The sequence below is a fragment of the Eumetopias jubatus genome, unplaced genomic scaffold (genome assembly GCF_037043125.1).
Source record: "Eumetopias jubatus isolate StellerSeaLion01/CBP00866 unplaced genomic scaffold, mEumJub1_p1.0 scaffold_17, whole genome shotgun sequence".
Lineage (NCBI taxonomy): Eukaryota > Metazoa > Chordata > Mammalia > Carnivora > Otariidae > Eumetopias > Eumetopias jubatus.
In genome coordinates, this window is record NW_028274823.1 from 55,940,747 (window position 1) to 55,955,892 (window position 15,146).

The window sequence follows — 15,146 nt, forward strand, 5'->3', positions numbered from 1 at the left end:
AACGTTTTATTGAGGAGACACCCTTACCATCAGCTTTCTTAGGATGGCTGTGTGTCGTCCTGGTCATTAGCTGCCATCTGCCCTTGGCCTTCCTCCTTGCTCATGGGGGTGTCTCTCAAGCATCTACCTTTGCACCATACTGAAGCTTAAAAAGTTATGTAGACATGAACACATAGCCAATTCTCTCAGCTCCTAAAGGAAGAGGCTGTTTCTTCATTTTGCTTGAGACCCCTTATCACCAAGCACTGGGAGGAAGAAGGGACAGTAGTGACAAAGCTTATTTCCTCCTGGTAGTTAATTCATTTTATCATTAAAAAAAAGGGTCTTAGGATTTTTCTTTGTTCAAAGCACCGGGTCAGGCTCAGTGGGATGCAGCATGGTGCATCTAAAATAATCTCAGCTTTGGAAGCTGACAGACTTTGAGTTCAAATCCAGGCTTGGCCATTTACTTAGCTATGCAGACTTGGCAAGTTAACGCTCACTCTGAGCTTTAAGTTCCTCTTCTGTATTGGGGGCCTTACATATATCTTGCAGCGATATTGAAAAGATTATGAATGCCTGTGAGTGACTGGCACATAGTGAGTGCAGAGGAGATGACAGATATGCAGCAAGGACCGTCTTCAAGCTCCAAGCATGGTAATAGGAGTTGTGGACGCTGACACAGGACGGCCAACAGAAAGGTGCAGGGGACGGGGGGCATCTTCAAAAGATAGTGCGGGTTGTGTTCTGGCCTTACTCAAGCAGCTGCTGAAGGATCACTGTGAAAGGGGCTTCAGAAAGCATTTCTGTTCAACCCTAGGATCTCTTCAGTTTCTAAAGTCATAAAAAAGAAATGGCCAACCTAAAGAGAAAAAAATTCTCTAAGTCCCAATACCCAAGGCTAAGATGAGGTAATGAAGTGTCTGTGCTGCAGTTATGCAAATGAAACAAATGAGAGCAAGTGAGCAATCGCTTCTCAACTGTCACTATAAGTATCACTATAGGCTTACTGCAGTCTAGGTATGTTTTATTTTTCCTTTGGTAATTATCAAGATGGTGGGTGCTAAAAAGTACATTAGGAAACTCAATGGCTTCCAAATAAGGAACCTGCTTGGGTTGAGACGTATTATTATGGAAATAGGTGAGTTTGCAGGCTGGTCATTTTGTGCTCTGAATTGCTTTAGAGATGAGAGCAGTGGGCTGAATTATCAATCAACTGAAATCTCCAAGTTCCAAGATTTCCTTCTGCCTGGGCTATGTGACCATGAGTAGGTCTTCAACATCCCCATACTCAGATTCTTTGAGTCAGGTTACTGACTCAATGGTCACCACCTCCTTATCAGGTAGTTATGTGTTAAACATTTTGAACTCCTGAGATCAGGGCCAATTGCTACTGGGATTGTATTTATTCATAACTAAGCAACTCTAAGTAGGTCAGGTGCAAGTGATCAAGGAGGAGAAAGACAAATGTTATCAAGGCAAAATTAGCATACAATCTAAAATAAATCATTTTCCTAAGTGTACAGTGTGGACCCCGGGGGGTCCTGTGAGGGAGAACAAAGGCCATCCCTTAGCTTTCCAGGTTTTTCATATCATGGTGTGAAAACCTACTAAATTCATAGAGTTCTGTAAAGACAAATACCCCTGAGATAAAGGAAATCTATCACTTGCTCAAGAGAAATGTTTTTAGATTCCTTTTTTTTTTTAAAGATTTTATTTATTTATTCATGACAGACAGAGAGAGAGAGAGGCAGAGGGAGAAGCAGGCTCCCAAGGAGCAGGGAGCCCGATGCGGGACCCGATCCCAGGACTCCGGGATCATGACCTGAGCTGAAGGCAGACGCTTAACCATCTGAGCCACCCAAGCGCCCTAGATTCCCTTTTTATAAAAAGTAATTTGACCTCTTCCCCCATCCCAAATCCCTGAGACTTTGAAAGGATAAAGGAACCAATCTGGAGCTTTTTCAAAGGATTTATTTGCTACAGAATTGCTTGGGCCCACCAACAAGATGAACTCAGGATTTCTGTGTTTAAAAGGATTTTGCTCACCGATTTATTTTTACAAGTGCTTCAACATTCAAAAAGAATTCTTTTTGCCAGTATTTGGCATGTCTAGAAGAGGTTAGAAAAAGTTAGAATCTATAGAATTAGATGTCCAAAAATAGAAAAAAACCCAAACATTTTAAAATTCCTCATTTGGACAGGTCCTGAGTTGAAATCACATTCATCTGCAAGAATTGTTTTAGGTCAGAAACACTGTGTTTTGTAACTCCCGATCCTGATCTTGGATTTGACTGGTGAGGACTCCAGGCACTGCATGAATGACAGGAGAGACGTCATTCAGTGGGCCAATTCTGGTATGTGTCCTACCTGGCTTGTAAAGGTTTATAAATATCTCTTAAACCCAAACCTCTGGTTCTCTGATGCCAACTGTCTTAATCTGATTCTCAATACTTTTTTAAACAAATAAACAAAAATTTTCCCTGCAAGATCACACATTTAAGTATTTGTTGCTTGTGGATAGATACAGAGAAACCAAGTATGGATGTGAATTAACAATTCAGCAATGGAGCTGTGAATCTCTGGATGGCTGCGTATGCTGCAAGAAAAGTCCCTCGCTGGCCCTGCACTTGCTGTGCACCAGAGCTGACCATCCTGGCAAGGTCAACCCGAAGAGGGTGTGAACCCCAGCAGCTGCTCGATGGGTTTAAACCGCCACTCATCTGCCTCTAGCTCTTCTACCAAACCGGCTAGTTTTTCCATCCGAGCAACTTGCTGATCTGTAAAGAGTCAAGGAGGCAATATATAATACAACATATTTCCCATGAGACAGTCACCAACCACCAACGTGATCATTGGTTTAAAAATAATTTCTAGAAGGGGGTGCCTGGCTGGCTCAGTGGGTTGAGTGTCCAACTCTTGGTTTTGGCTCAGGTCATGATCTCAGGGTCATGAGATCGAGCCTCACATTGAGCTCTGTGCTCAGCACAGAGTCTGCTTGAGATTCTTTCCCTCTCCCTCTGCCCGTCCCCCTGCTTGTGATCTCTCTCTAAAATAAATATATAAAAAAAAATCTTAAAAAAAAAGATAAACATCTAAAAAAAATTTCTAGAAGGATTTTTTCCTTCAATATTCAAGTGTTAGGGTCTTATTCTATGTTAGTCAAAAGATTAAATCTTAAAAAAAAAGAGTATGTTATCCTCCATGTCATAGGGATTTGTGTATTAATATCCTAGAGTTCCAGGTAATTGCAGCTTTTCCTCCCACATTATGCCATCAATGGAGAAATGGTCTGTGGGGGTACATAGTGCCCTGATGCATAAATGAAGGCCACAGAAAAGGTGCTACCAGGATCTGAGAGTGCAGACAGACCATAAGGTATTACATAAATACTTGAAGAATGAAGATGATGATGGTAACCAGTAGAGGACAACAAAAGCTTTCAGAAAGGGGAGGAAAAAGCAACACAAGAGGAGTAGGGAGCATTGACTCCTCTAGAAAACTAAACCTTCTTGACTTCAGCTTTGAGCCTCAATGTGGACATTTTGTCTGGCTTAAGACCATAGGATGTTTTTGTCTGCAGGTAATTAATTAATTAATTAATTTTTAAAGATTTTATTTATTTGGCAGAGAGAGACACAGCGAGAGAGGGAACACAAGCAGGGGGAGTGGGAGAGGGAGAAGCAGGCTTCCCGCCGAGCAACGAGCCCGATGCGGGGCTCGATCCCAAAACCCCAGGATCATGACCCAAGCCGAAGGCAGACGCTTAAGGACTGAGCTACCCAGGCGCCCCTGTCTGCAGGTAACTTAGAAAGTTCACTTAAACAGCTTTGTTGAGATTCAGGAGTTTTTGTCACAAAGTACACTGATCTTTCTGAATCCTCCCCCCCCAACTTATTCTCACAGTTAGTACAAAACACTCATGTGCTTACCATGTTTCACCTGTTTAAGTGTAGATGCCACTTGATAACTGAAAACAGATTCGCAGAGGAATCTCTCAGAGCCATCTACAAACAGAAGAGGAAAAGTTTTAATGGGCTCTAAGGGTTTTATGGCTTCTGATAAACCATGTAAATGTGCCTATTCTTTTCCCTGCTTTCACATTCAGGGTCTGGTTTTCAGTGTTTACGAAGAGGGCTTCTGTTTCATTGAGAACGAACAGTGCTCTGTCTGCTTTAAAAACTACTTCTTATATACCTAGAAAATTACAACAGTCCCTCTACTTGTCTCAGTTTAAAAATAATGTTTAAGAAAACAAAAATAAGAAACCTCAGTGTGATGTCCTGGTCAACATTTCTCCCCTCCCAACCTGACAGTTTCTTAATGTTCTCTCATTCCGCATGTCAGGCGAACACTGACATCAGACATATCTGGCCACGTGGCCCCCGTGGTATCACAAAACAAAGGCCCATCAAAACTCTAAAAAGTAAAGCTGAGGGGGAAATAGCTGTTGTTGATTTTTAATATATCAAATTACATCACTATGACCATTGCAAAGCACTGCTGGGAAATCTTATTCTGTAAACGCAAATTGTAACCTTGATTTTCCAACTGAACCAAAACACTGCAATTTGCATGGCGATAAGAGTATGGTGCAATTTCAGAACCTAGCATTGTATTGGTGCCAAGAACTGGCAATAAGAAGATAGCTAATTCAGTCACAATAACACTGGGAAGTTGATTGTGAAACATAAGCTAGTTCATGTTCTTGTCAGACAAGGGCTGATATGGCAAAACATACCCCAAAAGACATAGAGCTCATATAGGAAAATGTGACTTTTAGAAGAGTAGCAGACACCATTTGGGGAAGGTGTCTTATTGCAAAAATCCTAAAACAAATGGAGGGAGAGGACACAGCTGTCTTTTTTTACATGGTAGTTTATGCCAGCACTACTAGGTGTCAAGCACTCACCCATCAATCATGCGTTGGCGTGTCAGCCAGCTATTAAGTGACAAGGAGCTAGGACTAACACATTCTGGCTTCATGCTGAGTTTCACACAAGGATGACCTTGTTTCTGAAGTCCTGGTTGTAGAAATAAAGGAAACCTCATTTGAAATGGAGTCAGGAGGCCAGAAGGGGGAGCACTCACACCCTAACACTTCTGGTCAATTGTAGACTCTAACAGGTAGAGGCAAATTTTGCTTTCCCAGCAGGAAGAAGTCTATTATTTTGCTACCCTAGCATGATGAAGAAAGTTTTTTCTCCTTGCCAGACAATAGCCCAGCCAATGAGAAACTGTCACAACTCAGCCAATGAAAAGCCGTTACACTTCACAAATGCCTAGTTTGTGCCAATGGACTTTTTGTTTATAATATAGTCTCTCCCAACTCCCCACTTTCCTCTCCTTTGTTCTCTAGACTTGCCTGTGGTTTTGCCATTGCTTGCCTGTTCCCAGTTGCAATTCCTTGCTATTCCTGAATAAACCCATTTTTGCTGGTAAAATAACGTGAGTTATTTTTAGGATTAACATGGTGAGGGGTGCCTGGCTGGATCAGTTGGTAGAGCATGTGACTCTTGATCTTGGGGTCCTGAGTTCAAATTGATACTGGGCCTAAAGCTTACTTAAAAAAAAAAAAAGAATGGTGGTGTGCCTGGGGAGCTCAGTTGGTTAAGTGTTCGACTCTTGATCTCAGCGTTTTGAGTTCAAGCCCTGCGTTGGGCTCCATGCTGGGCGTGGAGCCTACTTAAAAGAAAAAAACAAAAAAGACTGGTGTGCATGGCTGGCTCAATTGGTGGAGCATGCAGCATGCAACTCTTGATCTTGGGGTTGTGAGTTCAAGCTCTACCTTGGGTGTACAGATTACTTAAAAATAAAAAACCTTAAAAAAAAGAGGGGTACCTAGATGGCTCAGTCGGTTAAGCATCTGCCTTTGGCTCAGGTCACGATCCCAGGGTCCTGGAATAGAGTCCCGCATTGGGCTCCTTGCTCAGCAGGGGAGCCTGCTTCTCCCTCTGCCTGCCAATCTCCCTGCTTGTGCTCTCTGACATACAAATAAATAAAATCTTTTTTTTTTCTAAGATTTTATTTGACAGAGAGAGACACAGCGAGAGAGGGAACACAAGCAGGGGGAGTGGGAGAGGGAGAAGCAGGCCTCCCACAGAGCAGGGAGCCCCACGTGGGGCTCGATCCCAGGACCCTGGGATCATGATCCGAGCCGAAGGCAGACGCTCAACAACTGAGCCACAGGTGCCCCTAAATAAATAAAATCTTAAAAAAAAAAAAAAAAAGACTGACATGGTGAACAATAAAACCATAGATGTTGTATCCAAATGGCTTGAATATACAACTAAGAGAGCTTCTGCCCAATATTTTTTTTGGAAACATTATTTTTTTATTTTAGAGAGAGAGATAGAGAAAAACAGAGAGAGAGTGAACACAGCAGGGGTAGTGGCAGGCAGAGGGAGAAGCAGGCTCCCTGCTGAGCAAGGAGCCCAACATGGGACTCGATCCCAGGACCCTGGGATCATGACCCGAGCCAAAGGCAGACACTTAACCGACTGAGCCACCCAGGCGTCCTGTTTCTGTCCAATATTATATTCAAAATTGATGTAAAAAAGAAATGAAAATGTAATTATTTTCATATATATTGTGTATTAATGTATACATCGTATGTTACGTATTATTTCAAAATGTTATTTCACAAAGTGTTATACACCTTAGGAAGAGTGTTGTTATATTCTTTAAATTCAACCTCTTTTCTGTATATTGTACTATATGGTATATGATCCTATCTCCTCCTCCCTCCCCTATTCCTCTGGCTTGAATGGAAGTCATTTGTGAGCAGATCATCTAAACTGAGCAAAAAATTTTTATTTTCAATTAACTCAATATTATACTGACTGTCCAGTTTCTTATGTAAATATGCCAGTGTTCATTATCCTATTCATACCCTTGCTTAAAGAGTCAAATTATAACTAAAGTTTTATTTTAGAAAGAATAAAGCATAAAGCATTAGAGCCCACCTCTCAGGTAGTTTGATCCCGAACTTTAGGATCTCACACAAGGCAGTAGGGATTATGGGCTATAAGGATCAGGCCAAGATGTATCTGGAAGCTCCTATATAAGTCTTACCACCCATTTACATTTAATCACAGGTGTTATATTAGGATAAAATGCTTAAGTTATAACATTTGCATATTTCCCTTGGCAATGAACTTCAAAGCAAAGAGATGTAAGCTAGTCTTTCATAAAGGTACCTGCGTATCACTTTACCACTCTGTATGCCTATGGAACACACTTTTGCTGATGTGCAGCTCTGTATTAACCACAGAGTCCACTGCTTCTTAGTCACATCCTATTAGATGTGGTATCTGCACCAGTCTAAAGCCTGGAATTTCTCTAGAGAGGAGTCAGCCTGGGGCAATCTATCTTCTATTTCGAAATTGTAATCAAACCCTTTGTAACACACCAAGCAGCTTTCCTCTTAAGGGACAAGCAAAGGTTATTAAGTAGTGAAAAGTTCAGTAAATTGCCCAAATCTAACATCATGCCAACTCCAATAAATAGGATGCAATCAAATTCATTTAAGAGAATATTACTTCACAGCAGGAAATTAGACAATACCAGATAATTTATACTTTAGTAGCCTATGATATCACTAAAATTCAGCTACTTCTGGTCTGGAAGGCAGTCTCTAATTTGCTCACTAAACTGGGTAAGGACAATCTTAGCTCAGGGCAGGAAGAATGCTGAAAACTGCTGTACAGATCTTCGGTTTATGATGGGCTTATATCCTGATAAACCCATCCTAAGCTAAAAATGCCAAGTCGAAAATGCATTTAATACACCTAATCTCCTGAAGATCATAACTTAGCCCAGCCTACCTTAAATGTGCTTGGAACACTTACATTAGCCTACAGTTGGGAAAAATCATCTAACACAAAGCCTATCTTATAATAAAGTATCAAATATCTTATGTAAATTATTGAATACTGTACTGAAAGTGAAAACCAGGAATGGTTGTATGGGTACAGAATGGTTGTGTTATCAGTTGTTTACTTTGGTGATTGTGCGGCTAAGAACTGTGGCTCCCTGCCCCTGCCCCGCATCCCGAGAGAGTACTGTACCAAATATCGCTAGCTCAGGAAAAGATAAAAATTCAAAACTCGAAGTATGCTTTCTACTAAATACATATGGCTTTTGCACCATGGTAAAGTCAAAAAATCCCAAGTCAAACCACCGGAGAGCTGGGGACTGTGTATACATTGCTTATGTGAGGTGTCTGTTAGAGACTGGATGCATGAGGAAGTTAAATCATAATGGTAAGTACATTATTTGGGTTTCTTATCCTTAGACTTACGAGGATGCAAGATCAAGTTGAACCTGTTAAGATTATAAACAGTATCCAACCTTGGCTCCTGATTGCTTTTCTTCCTTACTCTGAAAAGGCAACTTTTCCTACTCTGTTTTCATATCTGATTAAACTACTATAAGAAAAATGGTCAGGTACATGTGCATTAGATTAACTGTATAATAGCATCACCTATAAACATGGTAGAAGATGCTTCCAAATCTAACATCCTTATTTAACATTCTTGGTTTGACTAGGATAGTTCAGGGATTACCATCTCTAATTTTTCATAGTCTGTCCTTAAGTGTAAGTAGCTTTAAAATATAGCTAACACCTTAAACCTAAAACTCTGCATTTTGAATTTAAACCTAATATAAACTCATCCTACAACAGAAAGCTAACACATTCCTCCATGAAGCATACTGGGATGGAATAAAAATGGACAGAAGTAAAACTTGTTATAATATCAACATTCAGACTAATCTCAGTAGCCTTTCTTCTTTAATGTTTCCAAGTAATCTGGTGTACACTGATACAGAATGCTTATAGTTTTGAGACTAAGGAGGTACCTCCTGTATTAAATTTCTCCTGTAGCTAGAATTTAAATGACTTCAATCTTAGAGTCCATTGTTAAACATTGATTCCTCTACTGCTGCTAAGACTCATTAAGCAATCTAAGTACCTCCAACTTTTGATTTTTGCGGGCAACTTCCTTAATACCAGGTCTCTGCTGCATATAACTGAAGTCATATTTTTAGTGCCATATATGGTAAACAAGGCCCCAATTGTTCACTACGTCGAGTCAGTGGTACTAACTCAAGTATTCAGCTAACACAACTGAAGAAAATGAAGAGGCAAAGACAGAAGTATGTACATCTCAGATGTACCACTAACTACACTACCTGATTATCTACTTCACCAATTGTGATCTGAACCAATTCTAGAGAGGCTTGTGGTCCCAGTCTTCCCATGTGTCCCTGTCACAAACGATTCTTCTGTTTGTCCCGGCTTAACCCAAAACTCTTTTCACCTGATATAAATGAATAAAGTTCACCCCAAAAAGCTGACACCTAACTATAATTTGTACTTTTTTCAGAGATTTCCAGATTAAATATACTTACCAAAATTTGCAAGTTAAAGCAAAGAAGATCAATATACAACTAAGCACAAAAGTGCTAGAATCAGGTAGATTTTGAATCCTTAATAGGTTCTTTGCTGACTTTTTTCAAAGCATGACAGTTTAATGATTATGGACCAATCTTTCACGAGCATCCCGTGAATGTTAGTCAAAACATTCTGTGCTGCACCCTAGACCAATTCAGCAACTCTAAGATGGGTCAGAAATGTGCATTTTAAATAAGCTTCTCAGATGACTTTTATGCTCCCTATTAAGAGTTTATTGGTCTAGCTCCTATAGTGACATGTATCCAATGAATTTCGGGTATCAATGTAGTGTCATGCTTACAGCCTGTGCTCTGATCTTGGCCAGCCAGTTTGCAAATGTATGCTGAGTAAGATGGTGGATGATCTGATGCAAATCCAGCTCCAGTGCTAGAAAAACCACACAGCACTGTCCTGTAGTGGGCCAGGGGAGCCATCTTCACATACAAGAGTGGTATAATAGTTTTTATTTCCTCTTAGAACCTATTTGATGAGGTTAATCTATCAGTAGATTAGTTACATTAGAAAAAATACATCAAACCTATGCATCATAGGGAGGCAGACTGGTGCCAGGATAAAGCAAACTGGAGCAGGAAGTCAAGAGAATTCCTGGTTCTAGTGCTGACTTTGTCTTTAACATGGTCAAATCACTTTAACTTTTCTGGGTCTAAGTAAGTCTAGATGACTTCCTTGATTTCCAAAGCCTTTTTCAGCTCCAAAATTTTGATTCTGGAGAAAGATTTGTGTTTTGAACATAATATTTGAAATGGGGACAAGAGATGAAATGTGGAGCTGAAATCAGGGCAAACTCATCTCTAATCCACTTGATAGCTTCTTTACAATTAATATTCATTGCAGGTCAGAATCCAATTATTCAGCAAAAAGCAGCATGAGATCACCTTCTAACATCTCTCCAGCTCCTTTGGGGTAGGTGAAAAGGGCTTTCCGTGGTGGGGCAAGGTCTGAGACACTGAAACCAGATCCAGTGACAGAACTTCCACTGACCCCACCAGCTGAGGAGGATGATGAAGAGGCAGCCATTTCCTCTCTAGCAGAATTCTCACTTCACTACAGAGAAAAAAAAACAGCAATTGGCAAGTTTATGGAAGTGAGATTGACAACATTTCATTCTAGCTGCCATAAAAACCAGCATACAGTTTAGTAAAGAATTAGGTCCCCCTTTTTCTACCCTCTCTGTTCCCACAATCTTTTACTGATGCCTCAGACAAAAATGTTTCTCAGGATTTTAAGTGAAAATATGTTTATTATGTTTTTCTACTTAAACACTACTTCCTATCATTAGCAAACTGTTTATATCGCTTGGGATCGGCTGTGGGTGATTTATGGGTTATGAAGGGGTGATACGGCAGTGCCAAGGCAGCAATTTGACTGAGGAAATAAATTATATGAGGATAAAACAACATGTCTCATAGGACAGTTTGTCTTGGCTATATCCTGACAAAGCCACACCAAAAAATTCACTTATAAAATTTTCCAAATAAAATTCCAGAATAACACTGTGTTCTGTTCCCAAGGAAAGAGAATTTAGTTAGGAAATACATATTTGTCCTTTCATTAAAAATGTTTTAAAAACTTTTTCATCCAACTGTAATACCCAAATTGATCACTTGGTGGCACCTCCAAACCAGAAGAAAATGGCTCACGAAATGATCTTCGAATTCATGGTTTATTACGAATATAGCAGCTGTGTTTAATCCTATGTCATATCAAAAAATCAAAAAGCCCAAATGCAAATGAGAAGATCTGTACTGAATACACGATTCCTTACAGAAGTTCAAAACAAAAATACTACCTTGGCCACTGAAGCTTATATTACACACTTACATAACATTCTAAGACGTTTATATTTTCCAAAAAGAATGGTCTAGGGGCGCCTGGCTGGCTCAGTCGTTAAGCGTCTGCCTTCGGCTCGGGTCATGATCCCAGGGTCCTGGGATTGAGTCCCACATCGGGCTTCTTGCTCAGTGGGGAGCCTGCTTCTCCCTCTCCCTCTACTGCTCCCCCTGCTTGTGCTCTCTCTCCCTCTCTCTGACAAATAAATAAATAAATATCTTAAAAAAAATAAAAAAAAAATAAAAAGAATGGTCTAGCACTGTGCTAACAGAACTTTCTGCCATGATGGAGATGTTCTAACATTCTATTTCTGTGCTGTCCAATATGGTAGCCATTAAGCTCATGTGGCTATTAGTGTGACTGAAGAACTGTGTTTTAATTAAATAGAATTTTTTAATTCTACATCTATGTGGGGCTTGAACTCACAACCCCGAGATCAGGAGTCGCATGCTCCACCAACTGAACCGGCCAGGTGCCCTTGAAGAACTATATTTTAAATTTTATTTAATATTAACTGAAATTGAAATAGCTACATATGACCAGTGGTTACTGTACTGGATAGTACAGCTCTAATATTTAGACTAAAAAATGACTTTGTATCGAATTGTATGCTTTAAGATGGCTAATAGTTAATTTTATGTTATGCGAATTTTAGCTCAATTAAAAAAAAAAAAAAGAGGGACGCCTGGGTGGCTCAGTCAGTTAAGTGGCTGCCTTCGGCCCACGTCATAATCCCAGGGTCCTGGGATCGAGTCCCACATCGGGCTCCTTGCTCAGCAGGGAGCCTGCTTCTCCCTCTCTCTCCCTCTGCTTGTGCTCTCTCTGTCAAATAAATAAAATCTTAAAAAAAAAAAAAAGAAAAAGAAAAAAATGACTTTAAAAGGATTTAAAAAATGAATTTCCCTCTTTAATGGCCACCGAGAATTTTAGCTGATTTTTTTTCTCCTTTTGCTAGTTGCAAAATAAAGACATTTGTTACAAAAGTTGGAACTTATTTTTGAAAAAATAGAAAAAATGAGGGAATGCAATGCAGATACAAATCCTACATATACATAATCCAGTTTCCTAGCAAGAAAAATGATATACTGTGTATTTCTGAAATGCCGGCTGTTCTGTTTCCTTAATTTTGTGATGATGATTTAAGCCTGTCGGGGAAGCAGAGTTTAGTTTCCGATTTCATTATATGTCCATAAGTAATATGATTAAAACTGAAGTGGGATATGGGAACAGTAAGGCAACTGCTATAATTAGAATTTCAGCCTATTTAAAAATAGAAATTGATTAAGGACACTGTCAATCTTGCTATTAGATCACCTTTTCTTTTTTTCTGAGCTCTATAACTTCCAAATTGTATTCATATTCATAGAGACAACTTTTCAAGGCAGATTTATAGCCAATCCTCTGGGCAACACTAGCTTAAAATATACCTTGACAGGTTCCTAAATGCTCTTTTAAACAGAACTTAAGCAGTAATGGACCTGGTCTAAATTTCTAAGTGGATTCTTGTTGGGATTCAAAGTATACAGATGATTTAGCCATCTTTTGGACAGGTACTCAGTCTTATTTCCCATTAGTTCAGAGCAGAACATACTGTGAACTGTTTATATATCTCACCTAAGACTTTAAACTCTAATCTTTTTCCTACACCTTGATAAATGCTCTATTCAGTTGCAAATGCAAGGCATACTTTTATATTTTGAAATCAGTTGCTCAGCGGAGCTCCCTAGGGACTGCCAGAGTGAGGACAGCTTCAAAGGCTAGATACAGTGTGACTTCTAAACTGGGTATAATCAAAGGAATTCCCTTTCATCCCATTTTCTTTCAAACTCAGAACTACTATCATTCAATACACAAAACAGCCAGGGTTGGAAACTGGAGTGCATAATTAGCACAAAGCTACTTTTACATAAATAAGCAGTTTACTGCTGAGGTAGAATAATACACTTCAGTAATTTCTAGCTTTAAAGATTTAGGTTGAATTTTGCATGCTATCAGCAGATGGTAACAGGAGGTAAAGTGAAACTAACAATAAACACTGCTTTATGAAGGCAGGCACTCTGATCATGAGAACCAAACATAATGCTTGACCTATACTAAATAGTTGTTGATTTAAATAAATGTTTGCTACAAAATTCCTTAAAGGTCATCTAACCCAATCCCTCATGTTATAGACGACCAAACAAAACTGAGCTATAGAAACGTTAGCATACATGCTGTGACATTCTTCAAGCAATGGTCTTATGGGCATATCATGTGCCATGTGAGAGGTAAAACAGCATAGTGGTTAAAGTTCAGATTCTGAAGTTTCTTGGTCTGGGTTGATGTCCTGGTCTTGCTATTTAGCTTGCTGTATGACTCTGGACAAATTACTTAACCTCTCTGTTCCTCTGTTGCCTCATCTCTAAAATGGGGATAATAATAGTATCTACCTCATAAAGGTATCACAAAGGTTAATATAACTAAAGCATTTAGAATAGTTACAGGCATAGTAAACAATATCAGCTATCCAAAATTAGTAATGGATATTTACTCCTCAATCTTTTTTTTCCCCTACGCAGATCCCAGTTTTTCATCAATAGTATGTCCCAACACACTCATGGGAAAAGTTTTAATTCTCTCCATTTGACAGAATCAGCAAGCTCCTAGAGGGAAAAGGATCTGCTCAGGAAGAGGGAAGATGCCCTCCATTAATGCACTTGTCACATTCATTTTCAGGTTCACGAGTTTAGGAAGAATTCTTTGATCTAGGAAAGGGGGAACAAGTTGTCTTTCTACCCTTGGGGCCTAGCACAGAACCTGGATTAGAACGTTTTCTGAATGAATGCGGAACAAATGATAGAACACAGGGCTAGTGGCTCAGCAAAGGTTATATGCGTGAGACAGAGAAGCGGGGTGTCATGAGGATTGGTCCATTGTTTTTTTTTCTTCCTCATTCTGCAGATTTACAGTATTAACACAACTCTCTCACCCACTAGGCTGCTTAATGAATACATATTCATGGTGAAGTAGTCTGGGGTTTGGGCCTCTAAGGGAAGCCGAGTCTATTGGCAGTTGAGATCCCCACAGGAAAGCAATGCTACTTTGGGGGACACAGCATGGCTGTCTCCACAGTGACAGGATGAAAAACATTTCCTTCATGTACGACAGGGATGACCTTGTATTCATAAACACTACTTCTTACCGGATATATGCCTATTTTCTTAAAAAGAATCCTCCCTTTAGAAGTCTCCTTATGAAAAAGACACTGAAGGAAGTACCCTGGTGTAATGGCAATTACAAGCAATCATTTAATTCTATCATCAACAAATCGTTGCAGTTAAACAGCTGGACTACCACCCAAACGGAAGCGGCAGCTAAAACCAGGTGGGGTGGCTAGAAAGGGGCTGGAAAGGAGAGGGGAAGAACGCCAGAGGTTTCCAAACTAACTCCAAGGTACACTTCCTCCCCTTTCCCCGCTTGGACCCAAGGGGGCGACGCCTGGCGCCACCGTACTGCGCAGGCTCCAGCCCTCGACCCGCATGCGCACCCTCTTCGGCGCGGCCTGAGGAAATTTCCTTACACTCCCTCTGCAGCAGGCTCCAGTTTCTCCTCTTATCTTCTCCATTTTACTAGTCCCTGCAGGTAGGTTTCCAGGGATCAACTCCCTTCCACTAAGCTCCCGGGGGTCCCTGAGCCCTCGGCCACTTACCTCAGTGGATTTGGCACTTTCCCCTACGGCCCCGCCCCCAGGGCCAGCCAGAACGGCCGCGTTTACCACGACGAGGACGGCGGCGTGCGCATGCCCGCGCGGAGGGAACCTGCGCCCGCGGCGTGCGGGCTCCCGCGCGCTGGTGGGCGTGGCCAGGGCGGAGAAGGATGG

At 40.6% G+C, this 15,146-nt stretch overlaps 2 protein-coding genes across 3 annotated transcripts in view; one reads left to right on the forward strand and one right to left on the reverse strand.

The window, feature by feature from the left end:
* Positions 1–1,933: 1,933 nt before the first annotated feature.
* Positions 1,934–15,097, reverse strand: ANAPC16 (anaphase promoting complex subunit 16). Of its 2 annotated transcripts, XM_028109595.2 has the most exons (4): positions 14,976–15,097; positions 10,333–10,501; positions 3,912–3,986; positions 1,934–2,759 (listed from the first exon to the last, which is right to left on the reverse strand). In XM_028109595.2, exons 2-4 carry the CDS (start codon positions 10,472–10,474, stop codon positions 2,644–2,646), a joined length of 333 nt encoding a protein of 110 aa, XP_027965396.1. In that variant the 5' UTR covers positions 10,475–10,501; positions 14,976–15,097; the 3' UTR covers positions 1,934–2,643. The 2 variants fall into 2 exon arrangements, with proteins under 2 accessions (XP_027965396.1, XP_027965397.1); XM_028109596.2 differs by lacking the exon at positions 3,912–3,986.
* ASCC1 (activating signal cointegrator 1 complex subunit 1) overlaps positions 14,792–15,146 on the forward strand; it is a 105,188-nt gene continuing 104,833 nt past the window's right edge. The window contains exon 1 of the mRNA XM_028109590.2: positions 14,792–14,908. The gene's annotated coding sequence lies outside the window, so the exon portion shown is untranslated. The remainder of the gene's footprint in view (positions 14,909–15,146) is intronic.

Coding starts and splice junctions, on each gene's coding strand:
- ANAPC16 (XM_028109595.2), bottom strand. CDS start 10,474: ATGGCTGCCTCTTCATCATCCTCCTCAGCTGGTGGGGTCAGTGGAAGT. Junction 3,987..10,332: donor AGCTGGAGAGATGTTAGAAG/GTGATCTCATGC, acceptor TTCTGTTTGTAG/ATGGCTCTGAGAGATTCCTC. Junction 2,760..3,911: donor ACTTAAACAGGTGAAACATG/GTAAGCACATGA, acceptor GACTCTTTACAG/ATCAGCAAGTTGCTCGGATG.